General features: G+C 42.5%; 2 protein-coding genes across 7 annotated transcripts in view; both read right to left on the bottom strand.

Annotated features, from left to right (window-relative positions):
• Positions 1-13,272, bottom strand: part of LOC113017353 (uncharacterized) — a 53,161-nt gene extending 39,889 nt beyond the window's left edge. Inside the window, exons 1-3 of one of the 6 annotated variants that reach the window (XM_080297449.1) lie at positions 8,036-13,263; positions 7,746-7,941; positions 1,828-1,933 (exon numbers count right to left, since the gene is read on the bottom strand). In XM_080297449.1, the coding sequence (XP_080153575.1) occupies positions 1,828-1,845 (18 nt within the window). In that variant the 5' untranslated portion in view covers positions 1,846-1,933; positions 7,746-7,941; positions 8,036-13,263. Of the gene's footprint in view, positions 1-1,827; positions 1,934-2,888; positions 7,710-7,745; positions 7,942-8,035 lie in introns of those variants that run through there. The other 5 variants (XM_080297452.1, XM_080297462.1, XM_080297466.1 and 2 more) reach the window with 5 other exon arrangements.
• LOC113011595 (NACHT, LRR and PYD domains-containing protein 3-like) overlaps positions 1-17,880 on the bottom strand; it is a 604,422-nt gene that overhangs the window by 362,224 nt on the left and 224,318 nt on the right. The gene's annotated exons all lie outside the window — the stretch shown is intronic.

Here is a 17,880-nt window from a genome sequence, read left to right as displayed (position 1 = left end):
GAGGCTTTGCAGCCCTGATGATCCACCAGGACAAACTCAGCAGTGTGTGAGGAAGAGGAGGAGGAAGAGCCAGCAGCAGCTGACAGATGGAGAGAATAGACAGACTGTTCCCTGTTTGTGAAGGACTGCTAGGAAAGTTTAACATAACTGTCTGTGCTGAATCAGTCTTATTAGGTAATGTTCAAATAATGTGATCATCCCAGTGTTTTCAGTGTGGGAGAAAGTACTCAGAGTACTCAGGGCCTTCAAGTTACACACTATGAAAGGCAGCAACAAGTTTAATGTTCAGAAACCTAAAGTCTGTATCAGCAGCAGAATGGAGCTAAAATAAATGTTGGTTTCAGTTCTATGAAGCTTTGAGTATTTTGGATCAGTAGCTGCTGTGTTTGTTGCATCATATTGCTGTAACTGTTTATATGCTTTATATATTCTGAGCTAAGTTGATCTATAGTGTTACATCATATTCTATAAGGATGTTATGTGTTTGTAGACTTTCTGCCCAGTTTGACCCATTTAGCAGAAGTCAGCCTGTTTAAGGCTCTGATATCTATTCTGTGTGACTTAAAGCAGTTATGACATGGTCTGATTTTCTCACCCAATAAAGGAATATTTCATATATTGGTCTACTCTTCATTCTATCATACACAGTTATCACAGCTCCTACATTTGCTTTTTACACATATATGTAAGCATTGAGCCAAATTTAGTACCAACATATTAAATGAACAATATTTGTCTCTTATATATGATACATCTGTATACACACTGTCACAGATACTTGTCTGTGAGTGAAGTGATTAATATAATAACTATAATATTGGCCATATTATATTTACATTACCACAGTGAGATGACTTTAGTCTCATGAACAACATCAGCTAATTGTTATTTACAGCTAATCTTAAACGACTGTTCAGCACAGAAATGAAGCCCAACAATCATGTTTCACAGTCCTGTGGTCTCAGCCTCAGATACTCATCAAATCACACAGAGCTCATGTAGAAACAAATGAACTAAATATGTTCTCCTTCATTTCTGTCAAACAAAGCTGTATGAAACGTTTCCAGCTGTTAGTATCATGGTTGCTAGGCAACCTGGGCAGCGCGACGGAGGCTAGACGTCCCATTTCACGAGCCTACGAGCCTCGCACTTCGGCCTTAGCGGTCTTTGAGTACGCGGCCCTTGAGGACTTTAAAGCTGCAGAACCTGAATCGGGATACAGCCATGATGATCTCCAGCCTCGTGCTCGCCAACATTCTCACCTGAGTTAAGAAGACGATCACTGAAATGGTCTCAGCAGCTCCTTTGATGACAGCAATGAAATGCAGTGGTAAGGCTTTTTGGGGATTAAGTTCGTTTTCATGGCAAAGAAGGACGATGCAGTTCATCTGATCACTCCTCATAACATTCTGGAGTGCAGGCAAAATGCTATTATAAAAACTTAAGCAGCAACTTCTCCAGGTTCCAATATTTATGCAATTCTCAAAGCTTTTGGCCACGACTGTATAACCTCTTCTGAAGTTTAGTGGATATTATACATGGTTATGCTCAGGATGTGTCGGCCAGTTTCCACTGGAAACGCCTTTTGGTTAAACTGTCAGCGAGGAATTTGCATTTGCACTGTTACATTTTTATATAACTTTAATGCACATAAACAACAGCTGCTTGTTTCAGTGAAAATACATTGATGGGTTTTTAATAAAGTTGTGCAGCTGTAAAGTATTTTGTCTGCTGTCAATTCTATCGTCAGCTACATCGTTATGGCAAATGTTCAAATGTATATGGTGATAAATATCTTTGGTCATATGGTCCTGCTCTGTCTGTCACCTTCTGTGTTGAGCTCATTGTTTCCTCTGTAGTGGCTGAGCTGAGTCCAAGTAGCTGAAAATGTTCCTCTGCTGCTCCGTCAGACTCTCCTCCTCCTGCTGATCAGCTGGGACACAAAACAGATCTTTGTTAGGCTCCACACTGCACTGAAGAGTCAAAGTGTCTCATATGTTCATCTGACAAGTAAAAGAACACATTTTTGTTTCCCGAGGTGGGCAACTTGTTGGAAACAAACACAAAAGGTTTGAGCACTGATACCTGCCATTGCTGGCATTGAAAGATGCAACGCCAGCAATGTGGATTGTCAAGACTCAAACCAATCATCAGGCAAAGACAACAGGGATCATTTGTTTCTCTTTATTTAGCATTCACAGCATTTGTAGTTGCCTTCTGTGCAGGGGAAGTCCACGCACACTGTGTGGTACCGCCATCTGCAGAAGGTGCATTCAACCTCTGTAAGAGAAACGAGATTGTCTGAGACTGAAATGATATTCACTAAAGAAGTGGTGATTTGTAAAACTTCAAGTGTATGATAAGGTGAAAACAAATACACAACTGCATGTCATGTAGTTGAAGGTTTTTTTTCCTTTGGAAGACCGGAAAACACTGAAAGTTATAAATTAGTCCTTTATTTATCCAGGTAAAAAAAAATCTCATTGAGATTAAAAATCTCATTTCCAAGAGAGACCTGCCGTCATGGCAACACAAGTCACATACCACACAGGTATATAACATTTAAAACAAACACAATATCCCAACATGTGTAACAAATGTATTGTGCTTGAAACAAATTCAGAATAGGTGATAAAGCAGCTGCACATGTGTGTCACGAGTAAATCTGGCTGTATAACAAACAGAAACAAGTGATCCTGCTGTCTTTGCTCAATGGTTGGTTTGAGTCTTGACAATCCACATTGCTGCCATCTTTCAATATGTTGAATGCACCAGTGTAAGTGCAGCCACTCAGACTCAATGTGTTCATAGAAACAGGTGCAGATGTGTCACGAGTTCATCCAGCAGTAGCTATGGCACTTGGCCACAGGGGGCAGCAGTGCACTGACCTGCATTCGAGACTGCTCCAGCTGCTCTGTGACAGTCAGTAGATCTGCTACAAATTGCAGATGTTACATCCCCCAGGAGGATGTCTCTTCTCCCTATTAACCCTTTGTTTTGTCCAGGCTCCACCTCCTCTGTCCTGATTGGATGTTGTGCAGAGTCTGGCTGATTGGTAATCAGCAGAGCACTATTTAAGGCCTGTGGAGCTGTGCTTCTGGGCCCTCTGGCCATTTTGGTTGCCATACTTGTGCAGGCTTGCATGCCTTTGTATTTTGTGTGAGCATTATTGTTTCATGTTCAGACTGCTTGTAGGGGAGAGCTGCCTTTTGTTTTGACACCCTGTTTTCTCCTGTTTATGTGTTGTTAGGTAGGTTATGGTTATAGGTTTTATATTTTGTTTCTTTGGAGTTAGGTAAGTTTCTTTTATTTCTACGTCAGGGATGTTTTGTTTGTTATGTTGGCCTTGGCTCTCCCTGACGTTACACCTCGGTCTGAACCCACGTACCATCACCAGTATTAAATAAACCTTTTAAAATTACCATCTTGGCTCCTCCTTCTCTATCCACATTTATGTTCGTCCCTTCAACCCCCTAGACTAGCCAGGGGACGTAACATAAATTGGCGGCTCGTCCGGGATAAAAGTCCTGGTTAATCCATTTGTGGATGGTGAAGGTTTGGAGTTGTTTGTTTCTGCTGGTGTATTTGGCAGAGGTAGTTAGTATGGCAACTGGTGTTTTCGCTTTGAGTGAATTTTTGAGTAATCCTTCTTGGGAGGAGCTAAATGCATGTAGAAAACGTGATTTGTTTGCTATAGCAGCACACTTTGAGTTAAATGTATCAAGGCAAATGGTGAAAGAGGACTTGAAAACTGCTGTTTCAAACAAACTTGTGGAAGAAGGCCTGCTTCCTGTTTCTAAATCACCTCGTTTGCCAGTTCCTCTTGACAGGACCCCTAATGAAGGAGTGAAGCCTGCTGTGTTAAAGGACGAAGGGCAAAACCCTGCTGCTGTGGAGCAACAAACGGTGGAAAATTTAAGCACTAATGGCTCACCTTCTTTTGCTACTCCATCTTCTCCTCGTTCAAGACAAGAAGTATTACTCAAGGTACGTTTGGCTAAATTACAATTTGAGGCTCAGGATAAAGCCCAAGCTTGTCAGGCAGAGTTGGAACTTCGCAGGTTGGAAGCAGAGACAGAAAAGGTGTTAAAGCTGAAAAAGTTGGAGCTGGAGTTGCAGATTGAAAGGGAGGTCAGACTGCGTCAGTTGGACTTACAGGCACAGACTTCAAGAAGTACTACTACTCAACCTAGTTCTGCAAATTCATCTGTTGATGAAACAACCTCCTCCCATGTAAACCCAGGTGGTTTCAATGTGAGTAAAAACATTGTGTTGGTACCTCCATTTCGTGAATCAGAAGTTGATACATATTTCAATGTGTTTGAACGTGTTGCTGCCTCATTGCACTGGCCGAGAGAAGTTTGGCCATTGCTTCTTCAGTGCAAATTGGTAGGCAAAGCACAAGAAGTCTGTTCTGCTTTGTCTTTGGAAGAAAGTTTGAAATATGATGTAGTGAAGTCTGCTATCCTTGCTGCTTATGAACTTGTTCCCGAAGCGTATAGGCAATGCTTTCGCAATCACAAAAGAACAGCAAATCAGACTTTTGTAGAGTTTGCTCGTGAAAAAGCTACTCTTTTTGATAGATGGATAACAGCAAGTAAAGTTCCTGACTACAACTCCTTACGTGAACTGATACTGCTGGAAGAGTTCAAAAATGGCCTGCCAGAACGCATTGTTGTACACCTTAATGAACAGAAGGTTTCCACTTTGAAAGAAGCAGCTGTGATAGCTGATGAATTTGTGCTGACTCATAAAACTGTTTTTGTGCAGAAACGTGAAGTTACCACCAGAGAACCTCCCCCACGAAAGGATCCTTCAAGCCCACGACAGACTTTTGCTCCAAGGACTGAAAGGGAATGTTTCTATTGTCATAAACTTGGTCATGTTGTTGTTGAATGTCCCGCTTTGAAGCGCAAGAACCAGTCACCAAAAGGAGTAGGCTTAATTAAAACCATCCGTGCTGAGAGAAGGGACCAAAGTGAAGGAGTTGATCCCTGCTTCAAACCCTTCCTCTTAGATGGCACTGTGTCATTGACTGGGAAGCCTGAGGATGAAAAACCCATTCGAATACTCCGAGATACGGGAGGGTCAAGATCTGTGATTTTATCTGATGTATTACCCCTGAGTGACCATTCCTCTTGTCATGGTAGTATTCTGATTCAAGGAGTTGAAATGGGCTATGTCGAAGCTCCTTTGCATTATGTACACATCAAGTCAAAGTTGGTTAATGGCATCTTCTCTGTGGCAGTACGCCCCTCACTTCCCATAAAAGGGGTGCAGTTCATTTTGGGAAATGATATTGCTGGTGGAAAAGTGCAACCTGTTCCCGAAGTAACAAATGATCCAGAATCAAACTTGAAGAGCAACGACCTAGCAACATGTTTCCCATCTGTTTTTCCTGCTTGTGTTCTCACCAGGGCTCAAGCAAGACGTAAAGCTGAGGAAATTGATTTGTCAGACTCTTCGTTGGCTCAGGCTCTGGCTACAGATGATTTGCAAACCCCGATTGATCTTAAAAGTGGTTCAAAGGATACTACTGAGAAGTGGAAAGATCTACATCTCCCACAGTTAGACTTGCCGGTCACACGTGAAAGCCTTGTTGCTCTCTTTCTGAAACAGGAAATAAAAAGGCTTCTTATTTCTTGGAAGATGGGGTCTTGATGCGCAAGTGGACTGCCCACCCAAGTCTAACAGCGGACGTAGAGGAAAGCTGTTCTGATGACTGTGACTGGAGCACTACTTATCAGATTGTTGTGCCTCTTGAGTATCGTCACTACGTAGTCTCCCTTGCACATGAGCACCCTCTGTCTGGTCATTTGGGAGTTACAAAAACGTACAACAAGATACTCAACCATTTCTTTTCGCCAGGATTGAAGGCTGATATAGTTGAGTTTTGCCGCACTTGTAAAACATGTAAGATTGCAGGAAAGCCAAACCAGACAGTTCCTATAGCTCCTCTTCATCCTATACCAGTACTTGGTGAACCTTTTGAACGTGTCATTGTGGACTGTGTTGGTCCATTGCCCAAGACAAAGAATGGTAATCAGTTTTTACTGACTGCAATGTGTACTTCGACTCGTTTTCCAGAAGCTGTCCCACTCAGAAGAATAACTGCACCTTTGGTGATTAAAGTTTTAACAAAGTTCTTCACTACTTTTGGTTTACCGAAAGTAGTCCAGACAGACCAAGGAACTAACTTTCTGTCTAAACTTTTCAAGCAGGTCATGCAGACTCTGGGGATTAAGCATGTTGTGTCAAGTGCATACCATCCTGAGTCTCAAGGAGCATTGGAGCGCTGGCATCAGACACTCAAGGCAACATTGCAGAAATACTGCTTGGATACTGCAAAAGAGTGGGATGAGGGAGTACCTCTGATGGTGTTTGCCATGCGCGAAGCTAAGCAAGAGTCCCTTGGGTTTAGCCCAAATGAACTAGTGTTTGGTCATTCTGTCCGGGGACCTTTGAAGTTGTTGAAAGAACAGTTCTTGTCAACAGACCATGTTGTGAAAACTAATGTTCTGGATTATGTTTCACAGTTCAGAGAGCGCCTCCATAAGGCCAGGTTGGCAGCTGCAGAAGCCCTCTCCTCTGCTCAGGGGAAGATGAAGAGTTGGTATGATAAGAAAGCCGTTCCTCGATCTTTCAATCCAGGTGACAAGGTTTTGGTTCTTCTACCAACTGCTAGCTCTGCATTGTCTGCCCGCTTCTGTGGACCATACCAGGTGGATAAGAAAGTAAATGACACGGACTATGTGATTAAAACCCCAGACAGGAAGCGTAAAACACGCTTGTGCCATCTCAATATGCTCAAATCTTTTCATTCTAGAGCTGACTCTCTCTGTGGTCCTGCAGATAAGTCTGTGGCATCTCCGTCCGAGCCAATCTCATCTCCAGAAACTCTCGCGTTGAACTCTTCCTCAGGATTGAGGTCAAGTTTAGATGAAGACGGGCTCAAACTTTGTGATGCCAGCTGCCAGAATGCCAGAATGCTTAATTCTGAGGTACTGTCCCAGTTGTCTATATATCTGTCTCACTTGACCCGTGAGCAACAGTTGGACATTGAAAGGCTCGTCACCATTCATCTAACACTCTTTGGGGACATGCCTTCCTGTACTACTGTAATAGAGCACGACATTGATGTTGGGAATGCCGTGCCTATTAAGCAGCATGCTTACCGTGTGAATATGGCAAAAAGGGAAATGATGAACACAGAAGTAGACTACCTTCTGAAGCATGGATTGGCCATCCCAAGCTATAGTCCATGGAGTTCTCCGTGCCTGGTTACGCCAAAATCAGATGGAACACCTCGCTTTTGCACAGATTTCCGCAAGGTAAATGCAGTAACAGTACCTGATTCCTTCCCACTGCCCCGTGTTGAGGACTGTATTGACAGCGTCGGATCTGCTGCTTATGTGAGTAAGCTTGACCTTCTTAAAGGTTATTGGCAAGTACCTCTGACGGAAAGAGCATCAGAAATCTCAGCTTTCGTAACACCTGATCACTTTTTACAATATACAGTTATGGCATTTGGAATGAGAAATGCTCCTGCTACCTTTCAGAGGTTAATGTCAACTGTATTATCTGGTGTGGCGAATTGTAATGTTTATCTTGATGATGTGGTCATCTATTCTTCCAACTGGTCAGAGCATGTCGACACTTTAACTACTGTGTTCAAGCGTTTAGCTGATGCTTCCTTGACCCTCAACTTGGCTAAATGTGAGTTTGGTAAGGCTACAGTGACCTACCTTGGAAAGGAAGTTGGACAGGGCAAGGTTCGCCCTATCAGTGCAAAGGTTAATGCCATCCTCAACTGTCCTGTGCCAACAACACGCCGTGAGCTGCGCAGATTTCTGGGGATGGTTGGTTACTACAGGTGTTTCTGTTAGAGATGGACCGATCCGATATTACGTATCGGTATCGGTCCGATACTGACCTAAATTACTGGATCGGATATCGGAGAAAAATAAAAAATGTAATCCGATCCATTAAATATCAGGAAAGCACCTCACAAAACTTGCTACACGCCGTAACTCACCTCAGAAAGTTAGCACGTCGAGCAGTATGCATCACATGATAGAGCAGCTGTGGCATGCGGGACCTGTCGGTGGTCTGGATAGCATTTGGAGCTTCGCTAGCAACCTGGCATTTCATCTCCGACAAAGTTATCCCCGAGAGAAGTAAAGCAAGTGTGTAAGTCCATCTCTGAATGTTTGTAAAGCATTCCTGCGTTAAGCTTAACGAGCGACTGCCTCTCGCTCTCCGGCTGCTACTTCAATCGTGAAACTGCTTAACGATCAGCTGATCGGCTTTTCTGTCGCGAGTCCGTCTCTCTTGTTTGTTTTTGGCCCACTTTGCACCAGAAAGAGGAAACCAGCGGCTGAACAACAGCAGCACGTTTAAGCTTGATCAGCTGTTGTTAGAATGTATTTAATATTACTTTCTACACCAGGATCGTTTTCTACGTAGCTGACGCTGGTAACTGTGCAGGGGCGGATCTAGCAAAGTTTAGCCAGGGGGGCCGATAGGGCATTAACAGGAAAGAGGGGGCACAGGGACATACTTTTCTTTCTTATTCTCATTTAAAATGTCTAGCTTTTAATAAATAATTATCTGACACCCAAAGTTTTAATTTGATGTAAAATGAATAGAAGTCAATCACTGTATATAGTAACTATTAAGTCTAATATATATACCCTGGTAAGCTATAGTACTTTTTCCTTTGGGAAGGTACCATCTGTGCAGTCTGCAATTTTGTTGAAGAAAGATGTTGAATCTATTTAATATTTCTTGAAAAATAATTGATTTCTGTGCATTTTTTTTTACACTGCATCAAATTAAGGTTGATTACGTCGATTAAGCATCATGAGGTGGAGCGTGAGGGGTGGTTCCCTATTTTTTAATTTATTTATTTTTGTTGTTGCTGGGAGTTGGAACCCTATTAGTTAGGTTGCTTAATATTTACGCTAAGTACTCTTTAAAATACCAGAATAGGGAGGATGGTGTAGGTCTAAGTTTATTAGATTGATCAGTATTGCTGAACTATGAAATGTTTTTTTTGTATACAGGTATAACAGAATAGCTTTAGTGTAGTTGTTGTTTTAAACTTGAGTATGAACTTGCAGACTTGCAAAATGCAGCAAGATATTTAAAAAACAGTTTTGTTGATTAAAAAAACACTATATCGGATTCATATCGGTATCGGCAGATATCGGTATCGGACATAAAAAAGTGGTATCATGCCATCTCTAGTTTCTGTAGGAATTTTTCTGAAGTTGTAACACCACTGACAAACCTGTGCAGCCCAAAGGTACCATTCATTTGGAGTCCTGAGTGTCAACATGCTTTTGAATGTGCAAAAGGTCTTCTGTCGAGTTCACCTGTTCTTGTCGCTCCAGACTTTGCTAAACCTTTCAAGCTTGAAGTGGATGCCAGTGAGGTGGGGGCTGGAGCTGTTCTTCTTCAGGATGATGGACAAGGAGTGAGTCATCCTGTCTGCTTCTTTGGCAAGAAGTTCAATACTCATCAAAGGCGGTACTCGACAATTGAAAAGGAGACTCTGGCCATGCTTCTGGGTCTTCAGCATTTTGACGTGTATGTGGGATCTACTTCCCAACCTGTAGAGGTCTTCACTGATCACAATCCTCTCGTGTTCCTCTCTCGTATGTATAACAACAATCAGCGACTGATGAGGTGGGCTTTAATTTCACAAAACTACAACATTGAAATAAAGCATAAAAGAGGATGTGAAAATATTGTGGCCGATGCCCTCTCAAGAATGTGATGGTGTAAGGTTAACAAACTTATACGTTTGTTTTTCTGGGTGGGGGTGTTACATCCCCCAGGAGGATGTCTCTTCTCCCTATTAACCCTTTGTTTTGTCCAGGCTCCACCTCCTCTGTCCTGATTGGATGTTGCGCAGAGTCTGGCTGATTGGTAATCAGCAGAGCACTATTTAAGGCCTGTGGAGCTGTGCTTCTGGGCCCTCTGGCCATTTTGGTTGCCATACTTGCCTGCACAAGTATTACAGTAGTACAAATTAGTCCTTTATTTATCCAGGTAAAAAAAAATCTCATTGAGATTAAAAATCTCATTTCCAAGAGAGACCTGGCGTCATGGCAACACAAGTCACATACCACACAGGTATATAACATTTAAAACAAACACAATATCCCAACATGTGTAACAAATGTATTGTGCTTGAAACAAATTCAGAATAGGTGATAAAGCAGCTGCACATGTGTGTCACGAGTAAATCTGGCTGTATAACAAACAGAAACAAGTGATCCTGCTGTCTTTGCTCAATGGTTGGTTTGAGTCTTGACAATCCACATTGCTGCCATCTTTCAATATGTTTGAATGCACCAGTGTAAGTGCAGCCACTCAGACTCAATGTGTTCATAGAAACAGGTGCAGATGTGTCACGAGTTCATCCAGCAGTAGCTATGGCACTTGGCCACAGGGGGCAGCAGTGCACTGACCTGCATTCGAGACTGCTCCAGCTGCTCTGTGACAGTCAGTAGATCTGCTACAAATTGCAGATGTTACATCCCCCAGGAGGATGTCTCTTCTCCCTATTAACCCTTTGTTTTGTCCAGGCTCCACCTCCTCTGTCCTGATTGGATGTTGCGCAGAGTCTGGCTGATTGGTAATCAGCAGAGCACTATTTAAGGCCTGTGGAGCTGTGCTTCTGGGCCCTCTGGCCATTTTGGTTGCCATACTTGTGCAGGCTTGCATGCCTTTGTATTTTGTGTGAGCATTATTGTTTCATGTTCAGACTGCTTGTAGGGGAGAGCTGCCTTTTGTTTTGACACCCTGTTTTCTCCTGTTTATGTGTTGTTAGGTAGGTTATGGTTATAGGTTGTATATTTTGTTTCTTTGGAGTTAGGTAAGTTTCTTTTATTTCTACGTCAGGGATGTTTTGTTTGTTATGTTGGCCTTGGCTCTCCCTGACGTTACACCTCGGTCTGAACCCACGTACCATCACCAGTATTAAATAAACCTTGTAAATTTACCATCTTGGCTCCTCCTTCTCTATCCACATTTATGTTCGTCCCTTCAACCCCCTAGACTAGCCAGGGGACGTAACAGCAGATCATATGCAAGTTTTGGAAATGACATTATAAATATTCCTAACTTAGCCACGGCAGCATTGTTGATGTATTACCTATATACTACAAATTATTCCACCTGCTGAAAAGTGGATCCAATGTGGGCGGACTCACACTTAGCAAATAAACCTGTGATGTGAGAATGTAATCAAACTGTTGATCAGAGGCAAAGTAATTTAAAGTTTATGATGCTATCGTCTAATGTTAGCTGACATGATGTTAGCTTGTAAACTTATGTTGTTGTCTGGGTCTCATGTCTGATCTGATGATAATAACTGTGACAACACAGAGATTAAATAAAGGACGTTGGTGGGACTTCTTATGTTAGAACTATAACTTCAGTTAAGGAGTGAGACGTAAGGTGACAAGGAGAATGAAGAGAATGAGAAAGAAGTAACTGGGAAGAGAAAATGAAAACAAAAATTTGAAATGATCAAATTTGTGTTAACAGATGATGGTGATTTTAGAAATTCAAGTAATTTAAAGGTTTTATCCTATTTGTTGTTGTTTTTTTTCCATATTCTTCTATTTGCAAGAGGTTATTAATAAAACAGGTTCTCTTTCTGGTTTCTCTCTTTGGACGCACTCTCTACAGCTTATCACATCCAAAATGGCGGATGTCAAGTACAAAACCTCGACAGAAACAATCAGCAAGAATTTTAGCATCAGTCCAAAATAAAACTGTCCAACTACAGAGTTTTAAAATCCAACTAAACTATGAACAGAGATCTTTTACAAATAGGCTATTGATGAGATGACAGTGGTAACAAAAACGTACACATCCGCGCACACAGACAAAATGGCGGGAGAGCGTTTAACGGTCGACCTCATGAGTCCGTTACCGTGAACTATGGAGCGGCAGATTTGTGCTGGAACTGAGCTGCACACAGCTGATGTTAGCCAGGAAACATTACACACTGCTAACGTTACCTTCACACGGAGCTCCACACGGAGACGATCAGCGTCAGGCACAAACACCAAGTTCAGAAAAGAGGAACTTTGAGCAGGAAGGAAAGAGTCAGAGCGGCGTTTGAGGACACGTTTACAACCACGAACATCAGAATCTGTCTGTGCTGCATTCAAGTGCAAGTTGGAAACTCACTAATCTCTGTCATGTTGTCCAAAGATGATTTATTTCTGCTGGTTTTCCTGTTTGAAACACAAACATGTGTCAGCACTTTGTTGTTCTTCACCCTGCAGCATTTGAATATTTCAGGAGTAAACTGATCATAAATTCATGAAGTCATGAATGAAAGTGCAGACTGAGAGTGGATCACATGATGTTTGAGGTGTGTCATGTGACATGTTCAGTATTGTCACACATGTCTAGATTGTCCCTGATATCATAACTGCTCAAACACTGATGATTATATTTGAAGAATTATTCCTGATGGCAGCAAAGTTTGAATGGAGCTCTCTGTCTGTGCTGATTTGTCGCCCTCTGGAGGTCAAAGCACAAACTGCATGATGTCACTGTAACCACCACGGTGACAGGAAGTGTTTTTAAATGATGAAATATGTCAGTGATGCTGATAGTGTGTTCATCACAGACGTTCAGGCTTCGTGTTGACATGAATCAAAGTTAATGTCATTATGGACCAAGGACAGTACTCTGGGTCTCCTGCAGAACAACTCGAGCTGTGATACCTGAATGAAGAGCCTCTGCTGCTTTAAAGAAGGAGGCTCGAGGCAGAGGTGAGGTGCAGACCAACCAGCTTTTATTCAGCAACTTTAACAGAAGGATCAGAAAAATAAAACTATACAGCACAGTGATGCTGAATGAAGCCACAGCATTAAACTAAACAAACATCGGATCATCTTTAACAACATCTAATAAATAATGACAACTATTTACTCCTGTATTTCCTACAATAAAGCCTGTTCAGATATTTGTTGCTGATGGAAATGTAAAAGGCTCCCAGGAACCAAAGGACAAAAACAGAGGCAACAGTCACAACTGCAAAGGATCCCCTAACACATAAACTGGTTCGAAGATATTTTCTAGCTCTGCAGAGGAGCTTGATTGCACGGACAGTAAAAAGTGGATTCAATAACAGCAGCGAGCGCTGAGTGATATAACGGTGCTGCGAGCAGCAGTGCAAAGGCTCACACAGAGACAGCAGCTACACTGTGTGTGGATGTGATCCACAGTCACAGCTGTGGGTTTCAGTCAGTGTTTCTCTAACTTCATGGTCACATTTCAAAGCTTATTGGAGCCAGAAGATGTTCAAGTAAAAGATTTATTGCTGTACTCGTCTACCAGGATAACAGGAGGTTCATAAAGCTGTGTAATACTTCAGCTTTCCATCATGGAGTAGTAGTTGTGTCCCTTTGTGTTTATTAGTGTGTTCACACGTCTACTTTAACTTCACTCTGTAATGAAAGGATTCAAATCCCTGATCAAACTAATAAAACACAAATTTCATCCTTGTTTTGTCAAATCTTCATTAAAATGTGATTTAAAAAATGAACAACTTCACTTCTGTGATTAATACTGTAGCTGTTACTGCCACCATCCAGGTAGTTGTAGCCACCACCTCCTGCAGCCAGCTTGCAGCCACTTTCCCACCACTTTAGCACAATGTTTACATGAGACTCAGCCACACTAATGTTCCTGGGCAGACATGTGGTGCAGCATGGCTGATGGCACTGTACCTGCAGCTGTCATGGACAAGAACCACTCAATACCTCACCCAAGCCAAGCCTGTGCTGATGTTGTGATCTGAGACCGAGACACTAACCCAGGATCATGATATGATGTTGTGAGAGTTTCACTAAGAATTAGCTCTGATTACAAGATTTCAATCTATCGTAACTCTAATTTGTATTTACTTCAGTTTGTTCATCTTGGAGCTGTGTGCAGCTGAGGACAGTCTTATTATTACCAGGTGAGGATATGTAACAGCCACAGTCTGTAGAGATGATGTCACCATGGAGTGGTGATGTCACTGGAGCTGCCAATATGTGCTCCAGCCAAAGCTACACCAGAGGGTTGTGCTGTGTAACAGGTTGGTGCAGGTGGTGTTATCTACATTTGAACATTAGGCAACAGTCTCATGAAGACACTTTCTATTGTTCACTAAAGACCAACAATAACAGAGACAAAGGGAGAGCAGCAGAACTAGTGCTAACAATTAGCACTGCTAGCCTGCCCACCAACACCAGCTAATGTTCTAAAAACGATGATCAATGATTTTGCTGTAACGGCTCCAGCTGTCTGTGTCAGGGACACGTTGGAGATGAAGTGAGTGATCCAGTGACAAAGGTTTGGAAAGCTGCAGTCAGCTGAGACTAAAGGAGTCACCTGACCGAGAGACCAAATGTTTCACTGAGAACGTCCAGATGAACAGAATCAACCTTTGGGATAATCTGTTCCACACATCCATGTTTCACTTACTGCATTATATTTCCTCATTGCTGTGCACACAGGCCTGTGGCTTATAACCAACTCCAAGTTCAGACTCAGAGGCTGCTGAAGCTGTTTTCTGGAACAGAGACGTGTTGGATATAAAAGCAACTCTTCTTTATGTGTCAGCACTGAGGAAAGGAGCAGCTTCGTTTCTAAGTGTATGAAGGACTGTAGCAGTGTGTGTGTGAGCTTTATTTCACAGACAGAACCATGTCAAAAACACAACTTCAGGTAAAAACAATACAAAATCAAAGAGTCTGATCAGAAGGATTAAACAGAGGAGTGTGGGACTGTTTTTAACAGACAGCAGGTTAAGCCAGGCTGGAGGAGTAAACTGAGCCTCGGTGTGAGCAGCAGTGTGTTTGACAGGAAGCTGAGATAAACAGTCTGGAGCCCATTTAGTGCTTCATATGAAAGTGTGAGGATTTGAAAGCAAATCTAAAATCAAGCAGGAGTCAGTGTGAGAATGATTTGTGCTTTTCCTCAGTCAGATGCTGGGAGTTTCAGTTCATCCATGTTCAGCGTGCTGTGCTTTGTGTAACAGGAGAATATGACAGTATAAATCAAGTCTTCATGTCACTGAAAGCCTCCACAGTCTGCTATGGAGGTGCATCAGTTTGGATTTACAAGAAGAACATTTCTTAAACCTGCCACAAGATGGCGCTCCAACAGAAGGGATGTCCACAGTGTAACACAGACACACACATACTGTGTGAATGTGTGAGTGAATGGGCTTTCAACACAAGGCTTCTGCTGCTACCTTTAATGACATAATTAGCTAACAAGAACAAACTGTTAATTACCAGCAAAGAACGGCTCCAGATTTTAGCTGCTGACCATTTTGTGAAACGTTGATTACATCAGCTTATTGTTGATTTTTCAACCTTAATATCAGCTGCTTTAAAGGAGCCTGGTTCTCTGGCAGTAACACTTTTCTTCACTAGATGCAGTGCAGGCACAGTCTGTGTTTCTAAACTACACACTAATGTTCATTGTTGTGCAGCTAAATCCTCCCTCTGGATGGGAAGAATCCCTGTCAGGCTTCAAACACCTGGCTTGGTGTTCTGGAGCTAATGTGTCACCTGTGAGGACTCTGAGATGAACACACAGCAGACACTTCAGTTCTCCGTCTGTGTGTCCTCAGTTTCCCAGCATGCCTTGGCTGTGGTGGTGGAGGTGAATGAGGGGGAACATGCTGCTCTGTCAGCACTCAGGTTTCATACCTGGTGATCTCAGAGGACAAAGCGGCGTTACAGCAGCGCACGTTGATGAGACCTGATGCTCTGAACAGTTCAGACTTCAGCCTCACTCTGAGAAAACAAACGACTGACTGTCAGCAGCAACTACACCTGCTCCATCAGTGACGGAGAGAAGAACTGAGACTGAGAGACATACAGCTGCAGGTCAAAGGTCAGAAACGCCCGCTCTTTGTACGGGTCAGGAGTTAGTACTGCAGAGGTCAGAGGTCAGCTTGCTGACAAACCATTTGAAACAGTTTGGAGCTAAAAGCACAACAGCAGAGGAAAGAAGAGACACTGCAGAGATGATGCAAAATATTGTGTTTTGTTCTCAGCTGTCAAAAAGTGTAACACACGTGTTCCAGCACAGCCTTTGTGTACTTTCACTTCTCCATACTGTCCATTGGAAATCCTGTTTGTTACTTTTTGATTTCAGTCCATGTGTCCAAAGCAAACTTCTGTCCCACACTTTCTCTGCTGACTCTTCACCGATGCTCAGATGATCTCAGATGATTTCACCAGAACTCATCAAAATTCGGGCTCCACAGAAACCCAGACGTCACTAAACAAGCGTAACAAGCAAAGTGAAAACTGGTCGTTCAGCTTTATTGACCAAAGATAAGCTCACATGTCACCTCATGACACAGACACTTATTTCCACAGCATGCACGAGGACTGACAATAAGTGTCTATAAAGCCACTTCTATCTGCCACACCTGTGCTTCTGTCATGGTTGCTCTCCTCTCACTCTGTCATTTATCCACAGTCTGCCTCCCTCTGCTCCGTCAGCTGACGTCCTCTCTACACCACCTGCTGTGTTTTATCCTGCAAAAACACATTTAAGAAGCGTTGCACCGAGTAACGGGAGGAACTGCTATAAAATCCATTTAAAGGAGGTGGTGCTGAGTGCTGTGACTGGGGTCCCACCACTGACATCACGGGTGGAGGACATGTTGGAAAACTGCTACAAAGTGCTGTGCAGCCAGCAGAGCTTACAGTCTGTCCTGTGTGTCATACAGGCTCTCACACTTAGTGTTTCTGTGACACATTGAAGAGAAGTTTGTGTTGTTCACAGTTGTGCTTGTACTGAGTGACAGCTGACATGACCTAACAGGAATAATGTGTCTGTGCTGAATGAGAAGTAACACACAATGAAGTCTTGATGCATCTCAATCATCCAGGAAAGTGAGTCTGTTGCTTCTGTTCATCTGGACGCAGCGTTTTGTGGGAGAAACGTGTCGTCATCATCAGGTGACGTCTTCAGTCTCAGCTGCAGGTTTCAGTCTTACAAACAGGACATTTGCATAAAGACTGAAAGCAGCTGCAGGAACGATGGGCTGGGAGCTCCGTTCCTTCATCTTAATTATGCAGATTCTCAGGACCATTGATCAACAACCACTGATCCATGTCCATGAGTCCCATTCACAGAGATGTGGGAATGGCTGCAGTCACAGCATGTAAGATGGAAATAAATGAGAAGTATTTAGCTGAAGTGGATTTGATTTATGTTACTTCTTTTTTAACTTGTAGTTCTACATTGGAAGATTATTGTGATATTGAAATATAAAAATACATTTATATTCTATTATTTTCTCAAAATAAGCGTCACACTGGTGGAAGCCGGTGTAGCCGCCGAAACGCCTGCATTTATGGAGACTTTCAGCCCCAGGTAGGCCAGTTATGGATCTTCGGATCCACATTATGTCAGCATAAAATACATACTTAGGCAGAATTTTGCAAATATCTATTTTTCATTTTGTAGCAGCATAGAGCTTTTTTCCAATTATTTTTTAAAAGTCAGGTCAAGGCTCCAAAAGCCCAAAGGCGATATAACAGTTTGTGTTTGCTACATGGATCATTGTAGTTCAGCTTTCCTTTGTTATATTTCTTTAAGAGCTCAAAATGTGTTCATTACATAAATCAAATGTAATTTTCTCTGTAGCACTTCATGGATTTCATAAGCAACACACTGTAGTTGTTCACACAAAGCATAAAGGTAAAAACAATATACACAGTGTTATCTTCATTTTAGATGTCACAAAGTATTTGCGGCTCCCAGTGTTTTCCCGAACCCTGACCCTTTGTGTGGAAACCGGGTCCAAAAGGCTCTTTGGGTGTTAAAGGT

Source organism: Astatotilapia calliptera, chromosome 3, assembly GCF_964374335.1.
Source record: "Astatotilapia calliptera chromosome 3, fAstCal68.1, whole genome shotgun sequence".
In the NCBI taxonomy this organism is placed as follows: Eukaryota; Metazoa; Chordata; class Actinopteri; order Cichliformes; family Cichlidae; genus Astatotilapia; species Astatotilapia calliptera.
This window is presented reverse-complemented; position numbering and strand designations above follow the sequence as displayed.